This window comes from Elephantulus edwardii, unplaced genomic scaffold (genome assembly GCF_000299155.1).
Source record: "Elephantulus edwardii isolate Elephantulus edwardi_28Jun2011 unplaced genomic scaffold, EleEdw1.0 scaffold00002, whole genome shotgun sequence".
NCBI classification, from domain to species: Eukaryota; Metazoa; Chordata; class Mammalia; order Macroscelidea; family Macroscelididae; genus Elephantulus; species Elephantulus edwardii.
In genome coordinates this window covers 32,389,334-32,406,855 of record NW_006399752.1, presented here as the reverse complement: position 1 = coordinate 32,406,855, position 17,522 = coordinate 32,389,334, and the positions used below count along the sequence as shown (strand labels likewise).

Genomic DNA, 17,522 nt, shown 5'->3' with positions numbered 1-17,522 from the left:
TCCCCCTCCGCACCCCCTCCCTACCCCCCAAGAAGGCTGAGGTTTATTAGACATTCATAACAGACTGTGTAGGGATCAGGACAGACTGACCCCGTTTTTATCTTAAAAAAGCGTTTACGTATCCTTTGTTTGAGGAGTGGGGTTTAAACAGCTGATTAGTGCATTTCTTCTAATGGACGAATGGTGACTTTTGGCCATCTTGTTTATCTTGTCCTTGAGTGTGTTTTACCACATTCCTTGAGAGTCTGTTTTTATTGTCATAGAGCCGCATTCCTTGAGGGTCGGTTTCTGTTGTTACCTTGCCACAGTGTTTGTCAAAACCAGTTCTGATTGATCTCCTTTGTCAGCGTGTCCTTTTCCATTCCCTATCAAGGGGGGTGCAGGGGTGACCAGTAACTGAGTGACACTCAGGGCACCCCGGGCCTTGTACTGTTGAACACCTCCATGTACTGCCAGCAAGATGGATATATACTCTCTATATGAGGGGCCAGCAGAGGCCATGTGCAGAGGTGCGGAGGGCCCTTTGGGCAGAGCTGCACCCATGCCTGCATGTGGCACAGGGAAGATGGGTCAGCTCAGCCTGCTGCCTTGTCCATAGCAGCTCAGGTCAGGCTGTCCTAGCATCCTGGGTCCCTGGGAGTCTGTGGGGCTCAGTCCTAGTGAACTAGATGATGACCTGGGGGCGAGGCACTGCTGTTCACTTATAATAAGAAAGAACTGCTTCATGAAGTAGTGAGCTCGCTGTCTGTAGAGGTAATCAAGTGATGGCTGGATGGCTGCATTGAGGGGCCTCAGAGGAAGACTTGTGCTGTTCTCAGTGGCATGCTGGCTCTGCCCTTCGTGGTTTTGGACTCTGAGATTTTATGATTCCGGCATTTAGATCTTGGCAGGCAGTGGACTCAGCCCTTCTTGACATCATCCCTGTGCCAGGCGGGGGAGTTGGCCAGCTGATTGGCAGCTTTGGGGGTATCGTGAGGTGACGTGACCTGGGGTTTCGAGGGGACCACTTCTGACCCTGCACACCCCCTCCACCCGCCATTTAACTCCAAAATAGTTTTAATTAAAAATGTGCTCCCAGGCTCAATTAGGAGCCGCAGCCTGAATTTTCTTTTTCCTGTCGCCTTTACAATTCCATCAACACAGCTGCTTCCTCCTCGATGATTCAGCCTGATTCACCCGAGGCTCGGCTGCTATTATCCTTCCCCAGCATTCTGCGCAGCGTGGGCGGGGGCTGGGCGGGGGGCTGGGTGGGGGGCGGGCAGGGAGGAGGTAATAATAGCACCCCAGGTCCTCCACGGGTTCCCGGCCAGCCCGGAAATGAAGCATGTGTGTGTGTGTGTGTCCAGAGCCAGTTCCACAAGAGCAGCGTGCTGGACACCTCAGGGTCATTGAGAGGGCAGTGTCGGCTGGGGACCCTGACAGGGCCTATTTCCTCGCACCAGTCACCCCCTTTAAAGCGCAGATGGGGCGACATGCCAGGAGCCACAGGACCCCTGTGTTGGAGATGATGTGGGCATGGAGGTGACTGAGTTCAAATCCCTGCTGAGGTGTCAATGGTTCTACCCCTTGGGGCCTCAGTTTACTCACCTGTGTGCCCCTGACCTCATGAGCAGTACGGATGGACAAGAAAACAGAAGTCCATCGGGAACATCTGCTGAGGCAGGGGCCAGGCTGTGGGTCTTCTCAGCTGGGTGGCTTCAGGCAAGTAGATGAACTTCTAGACCTCCGTGTTCCTGTCTGCAAAATGGGACACTAATGGAATCCCTGGTGGCATAGACGACTGCTAGCTGGAGGTGGAGGGCCACTCGGGTGCCTCGGAAGAGAGGCGTGGCAATCTGTTTCTGGAAAATCAGACACTGAAAACGAGGGCACGCCCTGAGACCTACGGTGCCAGCCTACACTGGAATCTGCAGCAATCTGTAGAGCTTAACATCTGCTGCCAAGGATCTCTCCAAAGTGCTACAGAGAAAGGATGCCACTTTAAAGATTGAGGTGTGACTGACCCAAGCCAGGGCATTTTCGGTTGCTTTCTCGACATCTGGAAGTTGGACCGTGAATGAGAGAGACCACAGAAGAATGGATGCCTTTGAATTGTGTTGGCGAATGTATTGAATAGCGCACGGACGGCCAAAGGAACAAACATGTCTGTCTTGGAGGAACTACCACCGGGGGAGCTCCTCAGAGGCGAGGAACGTGAAATATCGTCTCAGACACAGTGGGCAAGTTGCAGGAGTGGCCGGGCCTTGGAAGGAGACAGCGTACGGGGAGAGGTGGAGGGTGAGAGGAAGACCCTCGAGGAGGTGGGTGGGTGCAGCTGCCGATGTGGCCGGACCGTGGTGGAGGGGTGTGTGTGTGTGTGTGGGGGGGTGGTGAGCCTCATGCAGGTTGGTTCTGCTGTACACGTCTGAGCCGACTCAGGGCCTCGACCCACAAACCACGCGGGGCTGCTGGGAAGAGGAAACGGGCCCTGTGAGAGGCACTGACCCCTGGGGTGTTTGAGTGAGGTGTGTGTGACCACTGTATTGTCACCAGTATTATCTCCAGCTCTTTATAACCTTGAGCTGATGACCTCTTCACCCCCATTTACACACTGGCAAGCTGAGGCCGGGGTGGTCCTCTGCTTTCTCCAGCCTTGGGGGTGGGGGTTTGAAGTTTGCACACCTGTGTCACCCCCCAGAGCCCCTGTCTACAGGCCCTGGGATCTGTGACCCTGCTGTGGTCACTGGGACCCTGGGGAGGAGGGTACAGCTGGGTCAGTGGAGGGCCTGACCATGCAGCACCCAACCCTGTCCTCTGTCAGTCCTGGCTGCCTGGACCCAGACTCCTGTGCGTGGTTTTGGCTGTGAAATTGCATGGGGAACAGGGGAGGCTGAGCGAGCTGTGCACAGGCCTCTCCGCTGTCCGCTAACGGCCTGTTTAATCCCTGCCGGGTCTGAGCGCTAATTAGGGTGAAATCTCAGGGCCCCGCAGCCGCAGCCGAACAGCTCCATGCTTTTTTAATGGCCTGCAAACGAGTTCTCGTAAAATGAAGGGGGAAAGGAAAAAGCCAGTTGAGTTGGAATTCCTGCTTGTGCTCTTGCAGAAGCCAGGCAGGGGTGCCTGCCTCAGCCCCTCCAATCAAGGGGGTCTCCAGGCATCCCTGGGCTAGTGTATCCTGCTGGGGTCCCCTCGGAGAGGCGGTGGGGAGTGCTGTGTTCTAATGTGAGAAAGGTTGGGCTGGGAGGGGACCTAAGCCCGTGACAGAACAGGCAGAAATTTCTAAAGACATTGGTTCCTGGAGCTGCCTTGAGGACTGTTTACCCTGTTCTTGGCCAAGTTGAGGTTCAGGGGCATTGAGGGTCCAGGGTCCAGAGAGAGGGCTGGGCTGAGGGTGGTACTCGTCTGTTCTGGCACCCTGGGCTAACGCCGCCCTGTGGGCACCTGTGGGCATTGGGCCTGCCTGGCCCAGTGCTCGCCCACCCCTGCAGGGCTGACCACCAGGCCACACCCCTCCCACCTTCCCCTTCTTCACACTGGCCGGTCCTCTCTGAGCTCCTGGGACTTTGCAGCCTGCTGGGTAAAGGCTGGCAACTCAAAATGATCCCTCCCAAGCGACTCTGTGGTCACTCAGCCCAGTGTGGCAGGTGAAAGGAGGCCATGTCCCAGGTGGGAGGGCCCCTCAAGGAGATGGAGCGCTCTGCCCTCGGCATGCGGGGCGTGTTCTCAGGTGAGGGGCCTCAGGCTGCTGAGCCTGTGACCTGGGGTGAGGAGTGGCCCACGAGTGGTGAGTTACTGCGCCAGTGACCCTGCCTCTCCAGCACCCTCAGTGTCCACCTCAGGGACTCGGGAGCTGGCCTCGCTCTTTCTCTGGGTCCTGAGAATATCTCTCCATGAAGCCTAGACCACAGCTCAACCAGAGGGCATCTTGCCACCTCCCACACCAGCCCTTCCTCCTCTGGAGTGTAACAGAGCCCCCGACGCTTCTTGTGGTCCTCGCCTTCAGTCCTGTGGCCAGTGTCCTTGAATCTACTCCAGTCCAGGGCGGCCTGCCCCCACCAGGTCCCGTTCCTCTAGTAACCCCTCTAACGCCCTACGTGCCAGGTAGTGTCTAGACAAGCTCGCGGCACGTGGCACACCCACCACGGTCTGGGAGGGTCAGGACACCAAGGTCAAGTGCTCGCTGAGGTCACCCCTTCCCAGTCCTGTGTCGCCCGGGGGTAGATCGAGCTAACTTGGAGCATCCCATACCAGCTGATGACCTGGCTCACCTGGAAGGCCTGCCCACCCGTCGCTCTCAGAAGTCCTGTCAGCACTGTGCCCGCCTCCTGCTGCGGGGTCTGGGGGCACTTCCTGCCCTGTGGTGATATTGGTTGGCCAGCCCCCCCAGGACTGGGTCACACCCTGTCGCACATCCAGGACCTGGCTCCCGCCTGTCACCACCTGCCTGACCCAGCCTTCTGTGCAGGGGTTGGGTGGTTTTGTGGTCCAGGGTGATGACTGGGACATTTTGGGTGTCACGGCTCTGGAGGTGGGGTGCCACTGGCATCTAGTGGGCCTGGGAAGTCCCCTGATGGCCCCTGGGGGACTAGTGCAGAGAAAGAGACCTTTATGTGCTGAGGTGCCCTCCTCACACAGCCAGGTGGGTGATGCAACCCCGGACCTGTCCCCTCTGAGACCCCCTCACCTTGTATCCTAGTGCCCCTCTTCCTAGAGCCTCGGGGGAGACGCCTTTCTCTCCACCTGCTGGTGGGAAGACACCTTCCTGCATGCACTCCTCGCCAGAGTGACCAGCACACATGATGCAGGTCGGGGCCCACCACCCGGAGCCCTGGTGGCACCGTGGACTGAGTGATGGGCAGTTAGAACCCTCTGCCACCCTCAGGAGCAATGAGGCTGCTGTCCGGTTCCAGCCTCAGAAAGCCTCCTGGTGAGCCCTCCTGTCCTCTGGTCACTCCTGTGAGTGGGTCAGTGTGGCGGTGATAGGCTGGCAATTCTCCCCACAGCCCTGTGAGAGGTTCTCGTCCCGTGAGGGAGCAGTGCCTGGCTTCCCGAAGTCACACGGACCCTAGATCCTGAGTTTCTTTCTCCTTGTCATCTGGGGTCCCCAGCAGCGCCCTGGGCTGGGACGGGCCTTCACTGAGGGGGCTTGATGAAGGAGGCCATGGGGCTTGGCTTTTGACCTCCCCACTCTGGCTGGGATAAGACAGGTTTTGTGAGCACAGCCAGCGTTCGTTCCCACGCAGTGGCCCCACGAGTGATACAGTTCCCATCTGTTCCCCTTGTTCTGACTTCAGCTGTCCACGGAGCTCCTCCCTCCAAACGCCCAAGGTCACCGTCCTGACACCAGGTCTGCCCAAGGCCTCAGATGCCAGCCACGCACTGGGGTCCTTACTTCTGGCACCCTTACTTCTGACCTGCTGGATACAAGTTTGTGTTTTTACCGCTACTTTAGGATGCCAGCTGCAAGCTTGGAGGCCCCCTCTTTTCTGACCTGCTGGCTACAAATGCAGGGGCTTCTACTCAAGATGTCAGCTGCATACTTGAGGTCCCCAGCCCCCCTCATTCTGACCTGCTAGACACAACTTTGGAAGCTTCCTCTATTTGAGATGCCTGCTACAAGCTTGTGGGGCCCTGTTGTCCCTCCCTTCTGACCTGCTGGTTGCAACTTCAGCGGTGTTCCCTGTTCAAGATGACAGCTGCAAACTTGGGGCCCTCAGCCCCCCTCACTCTGACCTGCAGTCTTCCACTGCCTTCGGGCTCCTGATGATTTCCTAGAGCAATTCAGGAAAGTGCTGAATTTGGGATTACAGCCAAAAAGGACGCAAATGAGACACGTGGAACAAGGTCTCAGAGTCCCCGACACGGAGCCTCTGTGTTCAAAGGAGACCTCGTGCCTCCTACACATCGATGCCCACCACCAACCAGGATGCCCCTCGTGTGCGCGTGTCAGCTCCCATCTGTGTGTCCATCTTGCCGTCCTTCCCTCTCAGGGACCACGCTCGGAAGGTGCTGGGGCAGGCACCCCCTTCTGGGGAGGGCTGGGGAGCCTCCCAGATAGCACTCGTTTCCAGCACCTTCTGTGGCTCCCTCCCATCTCGGGCACACCCCATCAGGGATGAGATCTGGATGTCATACTGGGGACCCCAGGGCAGACACTCAGATTTTTAATTTGGATGTAAGTGCACCAGTGGTGACTCATTTGGACGCGCCATTAGCTGCCTCGCTCGTTAATGAGGGAGCACCTCTCCCTGCCCGCCTCGCTAATCGACTCACAAATATTTATAGATGAGCGCAGAGCACGTGGTGGGGATCTCGGGAACTAATTAAGCCCCCCGCCCCCCAGCACTACAGACACCCGCCTCTTCCCCATTACACTGGGGAGGAGGGGACAGCTGGAACCAGGGCTTTCAACAATAGCCTGTGTGCTGGGCCAGAGAAGTGGGGAAGTGGGGGGATGCAGGCCCCTAGCAGAGCTGGGAGGGGTGTGGGTCAGCACAGGGACACCCCACCCCAGGCTGGTGGGAGGGAGAAGCGTCTCTAGTCCCTCATCCGGCCTCCTGTATGATGGCTGGACCCCGGACAGGGCTGCCCCCGAGTCAGGCCTGGGTGGGGCGCCCTGCAGCCTTTGTGCTGGAAGTGCATGGCCATCCTGCACTGTCCCCACGGTGGACTGGGGGCCAGGCCTTCAAGGCTCACAAGGTGATTTCATAGGCTGTGTATTGGCCAGTGCCCTGGAGTCAATGACCTGACCTTTCTCCGTTGTCTTAGTCTGGAAGCTCTGCTGATGCTGGTTGGGCATCTTCACGACTGATAGACTTGAGGTGCCCTCGCTGGGACTTGAACCCGGGCCTCCTGTGTCGGGGGTTCTGTTTAGACTTGAGAATGCCCCCACGGTCCCTCTGGCCAGGGAGAAGCTTCAGGCCAATGCTGCGGGTCACCCGTGTGCCGACACACACAGTGTGTGCACGGCTGGAGGTGACTCAGGAAGTCGCTGGGTTTGGGCTGGTGGGTGTTTGGGTTACCCCCACCCCCCAATGAATTTTAATGAAAATTTACAGAGACTTAGGGTTTCCATTCATTCATTGTCGTACTTTTCTCCCTGCCCATCCCTCCCCCCAATTAACTTTTCTCCTTGATAAGTAAAACTCTTTCACTGTTATGCTGTCCCTCCCCCCAAGTCGCCTCCACTATGCAGCCTTCATTCTGGACTCCTGTCATGACAAGAATACCTAATCACATATCCCTTTTAAACAGTTCTCTCCCTTATCTGATTCAATGCAGTATACATCATTCCTCCCCTCCTTCTCTGTCTCGCCTCAATGTCGACGTCAGTCCTGTTTTACTACAGTGGCACCATGCAGTATTTGTCGTTTTGTGACTGAGATATTTCACTCAGCATAATGTCCTCTAGGGTCACCCGTTTTGAATAATATTGCATGAGTTCCTTGTTTTTTCAATGCAGTGTAGTAGTCCATCGTGTGAATATACCACAGCTTCTCTATCCATTTGTTTGTTGATGGGCACTTAGATTGTTTCCAGCTTTGTGTATTGTGAACAAAGCCGCGATACACATGGGGTGTGCATGTCTGCTTGGGTGGCAGTTATGGTTTCTTTAGGGTAAATTCCCAGAGGTGGAATTGCTGGCTCAAATAGTATTTCTGTTTTCAACTTTGGCTATTGTTTTCAGTGGAGCTGTGGAGGGTGGGTGTTCTGAGTGTGGACAGACAGAAGGACACCAGGTGGTGACAGACAGTGAGCACAGGAGAAGCAGGGGGTGGGCTGGGGAATAGAGGGGCTTTGGAGCTGTGCTCAGGGGTCTCCCGGGGGCTGCTGTGGGGAGCTGACCCAGGGAGGGAGGGGCGCATCTCCGGCAGGATCCTGGCACAGGGACGTCCTTGTGCTGACCCCCTCTCTCTGTTCTCTGCAGCAGGCAGGTTCTGGAGAGTTCCGGATGCTAAGGAAGGGCTTTTCGCCGTACCACTCGGAGTCTCAGCTCTCGTCCCTGCCGCCCTCCTACCAGGATGCCCTGCAGAACGTGAGTGCCCGTGCCGTGGGGCCCCTGTCTCCGACCATGGTCCAGCATCTCCAGATCCTGCTGGATCACACTGGAAGGCTCCAGCAGCCCCCTGCCCCGCCTGGGACATGTGGAGGTCAGGGCCATGCTGGTTCCTGCTCAGAGCAGGGCGGGCTGTGGGCCCGGTCAGTCCCTGGAGATTGCTGGCCAGCACCCGCCTCCTGGCCTCACCTTCCCAGGAGGGACCTTGGGACAGGCCCAGCTTGTTGGCTGGAGGTGAAGGCCCGGCTCAGGGTGACAGGCAGTCATGGGGTAGTGTCCTAGAGGACAGCCCAGGCTGGCCAGGTACGCTCTATCCATCCTGCAGTACTGTGGCATGGGGCTCGGGGCTCGGGTGCCCCAGGCTCTGTAAAGGGGTGTGAGGTAATGTTTGTGAGCTGTTTCCCCGGCGTCTACTCAAGACCTGAGCTCATCTGAGGTCTCCTCATACCCGGACTTGGCCCGCCCTCCTGAGTGAAGGGCACCGTGGGGGGCATGAAGTCATGGCCGAGAGACATGAGGGACAGACAGCCTGCAGCCACTGGACAGCTCGGCTCCACATCGCCCGTGGTGACCCTGTGGACGCGGCCCGTGGGGAGGACACTGGGTGGTGTGAGTGGCCATGAGGATGTGGCCTGTGCGTGCACATTGTCTGTCCCCAGCACCCGGGGAGGCAAAGGCTGTGTGTCTGGGGACAAGTCACTGGGGAAGGACTTGGAGGATGAACAGACCCAAGTTCAAGGGTCCCTGGTAAGCAAGTGAGTGCCGTGGATGAGACCTGTTCCCACTGACGCCGTGGGAATTGGCAGTCGGAAGCCCCTCAGCCAGGACAGGAAGGGGAGGGTCCGACAGGCTCCTGCGGAAAGCTGAGGGCCCCCTTGTTCAGAAAAGTGCGCCTTCTGTGGTTTCTGACATCTTCCAGTTCAACGGTCTTCACTATAATCTACTTTTTTAGGCTGTTTCCATGACCCTGAAAAGCAGCCTGTACCTATGAACAGTCACCCCCCATCAGTGCCCCTGCACCCCCAAATCTGCTGTCTTTGTTGGGGACACTAGCTTGCACATGCCAGTTTTTTCGCATCTTTACAAACCAGTTGGGCCATTTTCATTTCTGCCAGCCTCTGGGTCATGTTTTGGTGGGGTTTTCCCCCCTATTATTCTCACAATATTTGAAACTTCTTTTGTGAAATCAAGTGGCAAATTTTTTTTTAAAATTTTGTGTGTCTGTACCGTCAAATCAGATCCGACAGGTACAGGAGCAGATTGTCCCTCCTTTTCTGGAGGAGCATCTGGTGGATTCGAACCACATATCTCTGGGATTGCAGTGCAGCTTCTTGCCACTAGGCCACCAGAGCTCCCCTAAATTTATTACTTTTAAAAAACTTGATTGTGATTTTAAGTGAACAGCTCACATACATCAAACAACTGATACACATTGAGTTGGAGCTCACATACATCAAACAACTGATACACGTTGAGTTGGACATTGGTTGCACACGCGTTAAGTTTGACACTGGTTACAGCCTCCAAGTTGTAGCAGCCTGGTGGGCTAGTGTGAGAGGAACTCTGGTGACCGAGTGGATAAGGAATTGTGTGAGATTTGTGGTTGTTACATGCTGTCAAGTCAGAATTAACTCATAGCTCATTCTCCGGGAGTTTCCAGAGGCTGTAAATTGCACAGGAGGAGATTGCCCATCTTTCTCCTATGGAGCTGCTGCTGGATTTGAACTGAGTGCCTTTGGGCTGGTAGTGCGACTCCTGAGTGCCAGGCCAGGAGAGCCTGTGTGTGATTTACAGACTCTGGCACCTGTTGAAGGTGAGCTATGGTGGGTGCAGGTAGCGAGGCAGGAGTGCGCCTCACTTCCTGCGTTTGCCAGGTTTTATGCGTGCTCCTGCATTAATGTGCTCACAGGGATTCGGACGCATCGTGACCCTCGGTCCAGTTTCTGAGGCCGCCAGTCATCAAGGTGGAGACTGCCCGTCTTTGTTCCGCCGAGATGCAAGCCCGTGATTAGCAGTGTAGCCCACTCGAAGCACGGCACCAGAACCTCCTTTCTAGCTCACGTCACCTGCTCTCAGTGCCGTTCAGCTGGAACTGACTCCAGTGACTCGCTGGTCTCCAGCGGGGTTTCTGAGTCTGTAGATGGTACTGAGGAAATGGCCCGTGTTCCCTCCCCAGAGCCGCTGGTGGACTCAGGCCGCTCAGGCGGTGCCACCTGGGGTTATCAGCGGACAGGCACGCTGGACCAGAGTCCAGATGTCCTCCAGACCGTGAGGTGTGTGTAGAGGAGGAGCTCTCCTGGCCTAGTGGGAAGAAGCTGCGCTGCAATCCCGAAGGCAGGCAGTTCAAGTCCACCAGCAGCTCCACGGGAGAAAGATGGACAGTCTCCTCCTGTGCGATTAACTACCTCTGAAAACCCGCCGGAGGGTCAGCTATAGGTCTGTTCCGACTCTACAGTTGTTGTTATGTGCCGTCAGGTTGCCTGTGACTCATAGCGACCCTACATGTCCTACACCTGACTCTGTCCTGTGCCAATCTTATTATCTTTGACACACTTACCCGCTTAACCCCGATCACTGAATCAATCCACCTCATAGAGGGTCTTCCCCTCCTGTGCTGTCCCTCCACCCTCCCAAGCATGATGTCTCTCTCCAAGGACTGGTCCCTCCTTTCAACATGTCCAAAGTATGTCAGGTGAAGCTTCAGAATCCTTGCCTCCAAGGAGCAGCCTGACTTCACCCTCTCCAGGACAAACCTGTTTGTTTCCCTAGCAGTCCATGGTATATTCAATACTCTTCTCCAGCACCACAGCTCAAAGGCACCAATTCACCTTCTATCATCCCTAGTCATTGTCCAGCTCTCTGATGCATAATAAGTGATTACAAAGACCATGGCCTATATCAGGCGTACCTTAGTCTCCAGACTGACATCGTTGCTCTTCAGTACTTTAGAGAGGCTTCTGACAGCAGACTTTCTCAGTGCAATTTGTCTTTTCATTTCCTGGCTGCCAGTACCAAGAATGTTGATTGTAGAGCCAAGAAAACGGAAGCTGTTAACAATCTCAATCTCTACACTACACAATAATAAATATTGTTGGGTGCTATTGCATTGATTACAGCTCATTGTCATCTTATAAGCAGATCTGAGCCTCACCCTGCCCTGCAATGTCCTCACAGGGCTCCAGCCTATTGTCAGTCACTCTCATCAGGTAAGGGACTTTGTCTCTTTCTCTGAGCCTCTACATTTACCAGCATGATGGAGATCTTTTCCCACATGGCTGTGTGTGTATGTGTGACACACACGTACGCACACTCACTGCAGTGTAAGCATAACTTTCACATGCACTAGGGAACAGCACACTCATGTGACTCACTTTATCTCGACCTCCCTTTATTACTGTGTCCTTTATATGGACACTTGTGCTGCTGCAATGACTGAAGTGACCCTCATTGTCCCTGAGGTCAGTCCTGGATGGACCCATCTAGTGTGTGGACTGTATGTTGGCTCGATTCAGTTGGCACCTGGTGCCCAGCATCCGTGCGTTGTGTCTCAGCTCGTGGCTGCTGTTCATGGCGGAGGGTTCACGGTCGAGCGGCCTCCCCTGCACGGAGGGACACTTGTTTGTCTCTTCCTCCAGGGTGGATGCCTGGCTTGTCCTGCCTCCAGGCTGTTTGGAACTTGGTGGTTGGGCTTCTCTTACACATTTGCAGTGGACATGTGTCCCCAGTTCTCTTGACGTGCATGATCTTTCCATTTCAGCTCCTGCTTGGTTGGAGTTCCAGCCCCTACTCTTCAGGGCCGTCTGGCCCTGGTTGGTCATTTCTCAGCCTCCTGGCTGTCCTGGCTGCTGGAGGCCGGCTGTGAGGACCCAGGGGAGGCCACCTGTAAGGACCCAGGGGCCAAGAGGCTGAAAGCACCTGGGAGGGCCCGGAACGGCCCCAGTCCCAGTGTGTGTGCAGGTGGACTTGTTTGCATCACTCGACAGCGGTGGCTTTGCAGTGCACTCTGCAGTCCCTGGAGGGAGCTGGCAAATGCTGGGATTGTACCAGGATTCTCTCAGTCGTCATAGGCTTGTGTCCCTGGGCAGATAGGGACACTGATGTCAAACAGACGTAGAGTCTTCATCTGTGGACATTGTGGTGTGGGCTCTCGAAAGGGGCCTCTGCATACGTGTGTGGCTTGTGCCCCCTGCTGGCTGTCAGCAAAAGTGCGACCATCATTTGCTCACGGGCCCTTCCATTCCATTTACCCCTAAAAAGAGCCTCACTTCCCAGTGTGGTGGCCCTGGTCAGAGACTTCGTGGCTGGGTTATGGTGAGCATCAGTGGAATAGCCACCAGGCAGTGTCTGAGGGCTCTGTCCTGGAGGACAAGGGCCTTCCTGGTGTCCAGGTGAAGAACCAGGCTCAGAGTTAGGTCAGCCCCACTAACCCCCACCCACCTGGGCCCCACAGTGAGAGCTGGTGGACTCCTGGCTTCGGTTAACCCCATGGGCTCTGTCTGGAGTCTGTGTAAGCTTCCTCTGGGGTAGCCCTTGCTTTGTTTTGAGGCCATGCCCACTGACCCCAGATAGAAGGCCTAGCTTCTAGCTATCTTTCCTGGGTGTGAGTGGGGACTCAGTGGGTTCTGATACTCAGACTGATAGAGGTCAGCTGGGATCCTTCACCTGGGCTTGCTGTCTCCTGGCCCTGGGCCTAATGGGCAGTGAGAATGTGGCTGGAAGAGGGAGGCTGGGTGGGAAGGGGGTGGGAACTTTGGGGTTGAGCTGACTTGGGTTTGATTCCAGAGTGCTGTGTCTTTGTTATGTGACTCTGAGCTGCCCGTGCTCCCTGACTGCCCCCTCCCCAAGGAACCAGATTATTTGAGAGAGTAGGGTGAGCACCTCCAATCTCCCTTCTGAGGCCTGGTCATTCTGAGGCCCTGTCCTTCTCCACAGGGCCCAGCCTGCCCTGAGCTGCCCTCCCCGCCCTCAACTGGCTACAGCTCCGCTGGACAAAAGCCCGAGGCTGTCATGCACGCCATGAAGGTAAGGTGGGCTTTACACCCCGGGCCAGTGTGGCATTCCTGGGGTCTGTCTGGCAGGGCTGGGGTATTGAGTGACCGTGGACCATCTGGAGCACCATGGCTTCAGAGCCGTCAGGTGGTGACCAGACGTGGGGTGGACAGCTGCTCAGGTCTCCAAGCCTCTTAACTGCCAGGTACAGGAGGCAGGGAACCCCCTACACACCTGGGAGGCATCACCAGCAGCACCCCAACCTGCCCGTGACAGGACAGCGAGGGAGGAGGGAGGGGCGCAGACTCAGGACATGACAGGCAGGGAGAGTGGAGCTGTGAGCAGAGGCCCGTGGACTTCCTCCCCGACTTGTCAGCGCCCAGCTGCAGGGCCTCATGCTCCGGTAAAGGGGTGGCGTGTGTGGAAGGGCCCGAGTGACCTGCCCCTTGGTCCCTGCAGGTCCTGGAGGTGCATGAGAACCTGGACCGGCAGCTCCAGGACAATTGCGAGGAGGACCTGAGTGAGAAAGAGAAGGCCATCGTCCGCGAGATGTGCAACGTAAGAGAATGTGCCCCAGCCCCGGGCGGGCACCTGGAAGGCCCACGCTGGGTGCTGGGGTGGGGGTGACACTGTGCCCACTTACTCATTAATCCTCTCCAGTGGAGGCTCAGCCCCAGCGTCTCTGCCTGGCCTCTGCAGACCCATCTATCCCTGGAGTGTTAGGCTTGGACTTGACCAAACCTGGGACCCCTCCCCTAGCACTGGCCTTTGTCCCAGCCTCTTTGTCAGCCCCTGGTGACCCCTGGTGGCACAGTAGTTAAATGTTAGGACCAGGGGCCATCCCTGGAGAAAGATGTCCACAGAGATTCACAGCTTACAGGTCACTCTGGGTTTGGAGCTCCCTAGGTCTTCTGGTGTGGCATCCTCAGTGGCTGCCCAGTGCAGACAGCAGTCAGCTGAGGTGCCAGCGAATCCGGGGACCTCTGAGCCCAGGGGTGAGCTCCTGCTACCCCTCCTATTCCCTCACCCCTTTCCGCTTCTGGACCCAGTTGGGGAAGGACACTCCCAGGTTGGTAGGGCTGTGTTCTCGCCCCTCTGCCCAGCAGTGTCCCCTGTGCACTGAGTGGCACCCAGTGTGACCGTGGGTGATGCATGCCTAGTATGCAGCCTTGTTGTCCCCAGTGTCTGTCACTGCTCAGAGCTGGTATCTTCCCAGAGAGGGGACTGGACGCTGACCCCACTCTCTGCTGTCCCCACAGGTGGTCTGGAGGAAGCTGGGGGATGCCGCCAGCTCTAAGCCCTCCATCCGACAGCACCTGTCTGGGAACCAGTTCAAGGGGCCGTTGTAGGTGGGCCCTTCGGACGTGACTGGCTGGCCTGGACACGGGTCTCCTGAGCAGGGCCTCGCCCCTGGCTGCGGCTTTCGATGAGCTGTACATAGCGTGCTGCCCTTCATTGCCAGGCTGCTACCATCTCCCGCCTCTCACGTGCCAGTGACCCGGACGGAGAAACCGGGCACGCACATGTCTCCTCAGCTGGACCCCTCATTCCAGTCACAAGGGCCAGGCTGGGAACTGCACAGCCTCTGTGCCCCAGCCATGGCAAAGGGCAGCTCACCCGGCCTCCGCGATGCCCCTGCCCTCCACTGAGGTCACTGTGAGCCTGGACAGGTGGCCCTGACCCTGTCCACCTGCCATGGCCTACATGCTGGATCCGCTGACATGGCCCAGGACAATGACTGCAGGGCCACCACTGCTGGAGGCCCCTCCCACAGCCTGAAGCCCCGCCCAGGGCCCACCCCCAGGTCCTGTTCTTCTCCGACCAGGCGGCCAGACGGCCTGGAGACAAGCCCCAGAAGAGTTCATGCTGACCCACAGACATCAGTCTGGATGGGGTCGCTGAGCTAGCCTGGCCCCCCGGGGCACTTGTGGACCCAGACCTGCTGTTCCTGGGTCCCAGCGGGCAGTGCAGCAAGGACTGGTCACCCCAGGAGCCCGCCTGGCTCGGCTGTGATTTGCGGGGTGACCTTCAGCAGGTCACAGCCTCCCTGGGGTCTGGTCAGTACTCGGCCTGCGTGGCCTTGAGTGCAGACTGAGGGTTGAGGGTGGCTCCTCCGCTGTCCTGCTGCGTCCCCACTCAGCCTCAGTGTCTTCAGCTGGACAGCGGGTACTGTGGCCCCTCCGTGCTGGGCTCTGGGCTGAGACTCTGTAAATGACCCTGTACAAAGTGCTAGGTGTGACTTTATTACTTGAGTGAGGAAGATAAGGCCCAGAGGAGGATGGTGGTCAGGTGGCACGTTAGGAACCACAAACCACGAGGCCATGGACAGGCTGTCCCGGTGCGTCAGCATGGTGGCTGGCACCATGGGGTCCACGTGCGTGGACGGTCAGCTTTTCTTGCCCATCTCTTCTGCCCCTCGGCTGAGTGCAGAGTACAGGAGGGCCCCCACCCATGTGGACGGGACAGGGCTGAGCCCCTCCATCGTGTCCTCACGGGAAAGGCTGTCACTCACTGGACCCTTGGGCCAGAGCAGGGCGCTGGGAGGGTCTGAGGAAGGTCCGAGGCCGGCAGCCCCAGGGTGGGAGCAGCAAAGGGCCAGGGTTTTGGAAGATTCCCGCCCTCTTGGGCCACGCAGCTAGGGGAACAGAAGCCTTTCCTGGGTCTTATAATCCAAAGAACCCCACAGATGGCCTCAGAGGGACGCGGCTGCACACTGGGTGGGACCCGGGCCAGGAGCTCATGTGAATCATGTTTGGAGAGGGCTGGCCTGGCCACCTCCGAAAATAAGCAATAAGTTAAGGGCTTCCTGCCCCTGCACCGGCCAGGTGAGAACACGGCCCCAGGGACTGGCCCCTGGGGAAAGCCATGAAGGCAGTCTCTGCTGTGGCAGCGCCGCAGGGCGGGGGACTGGCCGAGACCTTCCTGCTTGTGTGCGGCCTGTCCCTATGCCCACCGCTGGCACCCGAGCCACTGCGTCGGTGGCTTCATCTGAGTAGCCGCTGACCAGCCACCTCCACTGTCCTGGGCGCCGGTGGCAGCCCGGCTGGGGAGTCAGGAGCGGGCAGGTGGGGAGGCCCCGCTCAGGGCCCCAGGAGGGGAAGCGAGTTGGTTTCAGGCTTGGCAGTTTCTGACCTTAGGGTCCTCTCCACATGCTCTGGCCCTTGGGCATCAGGTCCCACTGTGATGTACCCCTCAGCGCCCCACTGTGCCCTCAGAACTGAAATCCTTGAAGCACATGCTGTTTCTGGGAGTTCTTAGCTACATAACCAGTGTTGAGCAAGAAAAAAAAGTGACCTTTCCTTTTCTTGAAACTTGAGAGGAAACCAAGTACTACTGATTTTAAGGGTCCGGCACGCGGCGGGAGCTGGAGACTTGTATATTTTTCTTAATCGGGGGTGGGGCTGTGCTGCTTTCTGGAAGCGGCTGGAGTCGGGCTGCGTCCCAAGCCCAGCAGCTACCGTGTCACCTGTGACCTGTAGGTCACTCAAGCCCGTCCCTTGAGAGCAGAGCCCGTTTCTACCTTTTAAACCATTTGGATCTGGGGGGGAAAAAAGAGACCTTTTTGATAGTGTGGTAAAAGCGTTGATTTGAACTATTTTAGTAAAAGGAGTCACAGATAAGATTGTGATAGTGTCTACTTTGAGCTAGATAAATAAAGGCCTCTTTGCGAGCCTCTGTTGGTGCTGTCTTCATCATCTGTGTTTATGTGCGTGTGCGAGCTGCTGGCTCTGTGCGTGTGCGTGTGTGAGCCTCCTCTGGTGCTGGCACATATACAAGCCTCCATCATGCATGGGGGTGTGTGCACGCTCAGGGGCCCTGGGAAACCTGGGTGAGGTGGGCCAGGCCGGAGCCTGGGGTGGGTGGAGCAGGTGCGCGCTCTGTGAAGAGGCCTCTTGACCACGTCCCACCCACCTCAGGACCCGTCCCCTGTGGACATCTGTGCACTGCTCGGGGGGCTGGAGCCCCGGGGACACCGAGGGACCAGTCCCAGGCATCTCCCAGCAGAGTGGTCTCCAGGGGGGCACCGGCATCCTTGAGGCTGCTGTTGGTCCCCCTGCCCCCATGAAGCACAGGGCCGTTTCAGAACAGGTTTTATTTGGACAACTGACTGGAGGAGTCTCATTCAGTAACAAGATGGAATTCACAGTATGTCGTTACATTTACACTTAAAAAATAGATCTCTATGTACAGGCGTATGCGTATTGATGTAAACGGACATGACTTCCAAATACTCGTCCCCATCTCCCTGGAGGGAAGAAGAAAAGAGCCGTCCAAGGAGGCAACCCTTCCAAATGCTTTTAATACAAAGGAATGAAGTACTTATATAAACCAGCTTCTGAACTACAGGGTGTGGGGAGAACGCCACGGAATGAAATGAAGACCCTCTGAGACTGGAAATGAGTTTTCAGGAAAGATAGGCACTGATTTCTAGGACAGCCATCCGCACAGAAGCAAGCTGCGTACGGAGCCCATGGCTGCTGACACCCCTGGTCAGTCA

At 57.0% G+C, this 17,522-nt stretch overlaps 2 protein-coding genes across 2 annotated transcripts in view; one reads left to right on the top strand and one right to left on the bottom strand.

The window, feature by feature from the left end:
- CCDC85C (coiled-coil domain containing 85C) overlaps positions 1-14,373 on the top strand; it is a gene marked incomplete at its 5' end in the record, with an annotated part of 65,168 nt that extends 50,795 nt beyond the window's left edge. Inside the window, 4 exons of the mRNA XM_006879169.1 lie at positions 7,907-8,014; positions 12,968-13,057; positions 13,484-13,582; positions 14,284-14,373. Coding sequence (XP_006879231.1) covers positions 7,907-8,014; positions 12,968-13,057; positions 13,484-13,582; positions 14,284-14,373 — 387 coding nt within the window. The remainder of the gene's footprint in view (positions 1-7,906; positions 8,015-12,967; positions 13,058-13,483; positions 13,583-14,283) is intronic.
- Positions 14,374-14,724: 351 nt separating this feature from the next.
- Positions 14,725-17,522, bottom strand: part of CCNK (cyclin K) — a 19,813-nt gene continuing 17,015 nt past the window's right edge. The window contains exons 12-15 of the mRNA XM_006879168.1: positions 17,218-17,270; positions 16,937-17,078; positions 15,978-16,067; positions 14,725-14,862 (exon numbers count right to left, since the gene is read on the bottom strand). Of these exons, the coding sequence (XP_006879230.1) occupies positions 14,725-14,862; positions 15,978-16,067; positions 16,937-17,078; positions 17,218-17,270 (423 nt within the window). The remainder of the gene's footprint in view (positions 14,863-15,977; positions 16,068-16,936; positions 17,079-17,217; positions 17,271-17,522) is intronic.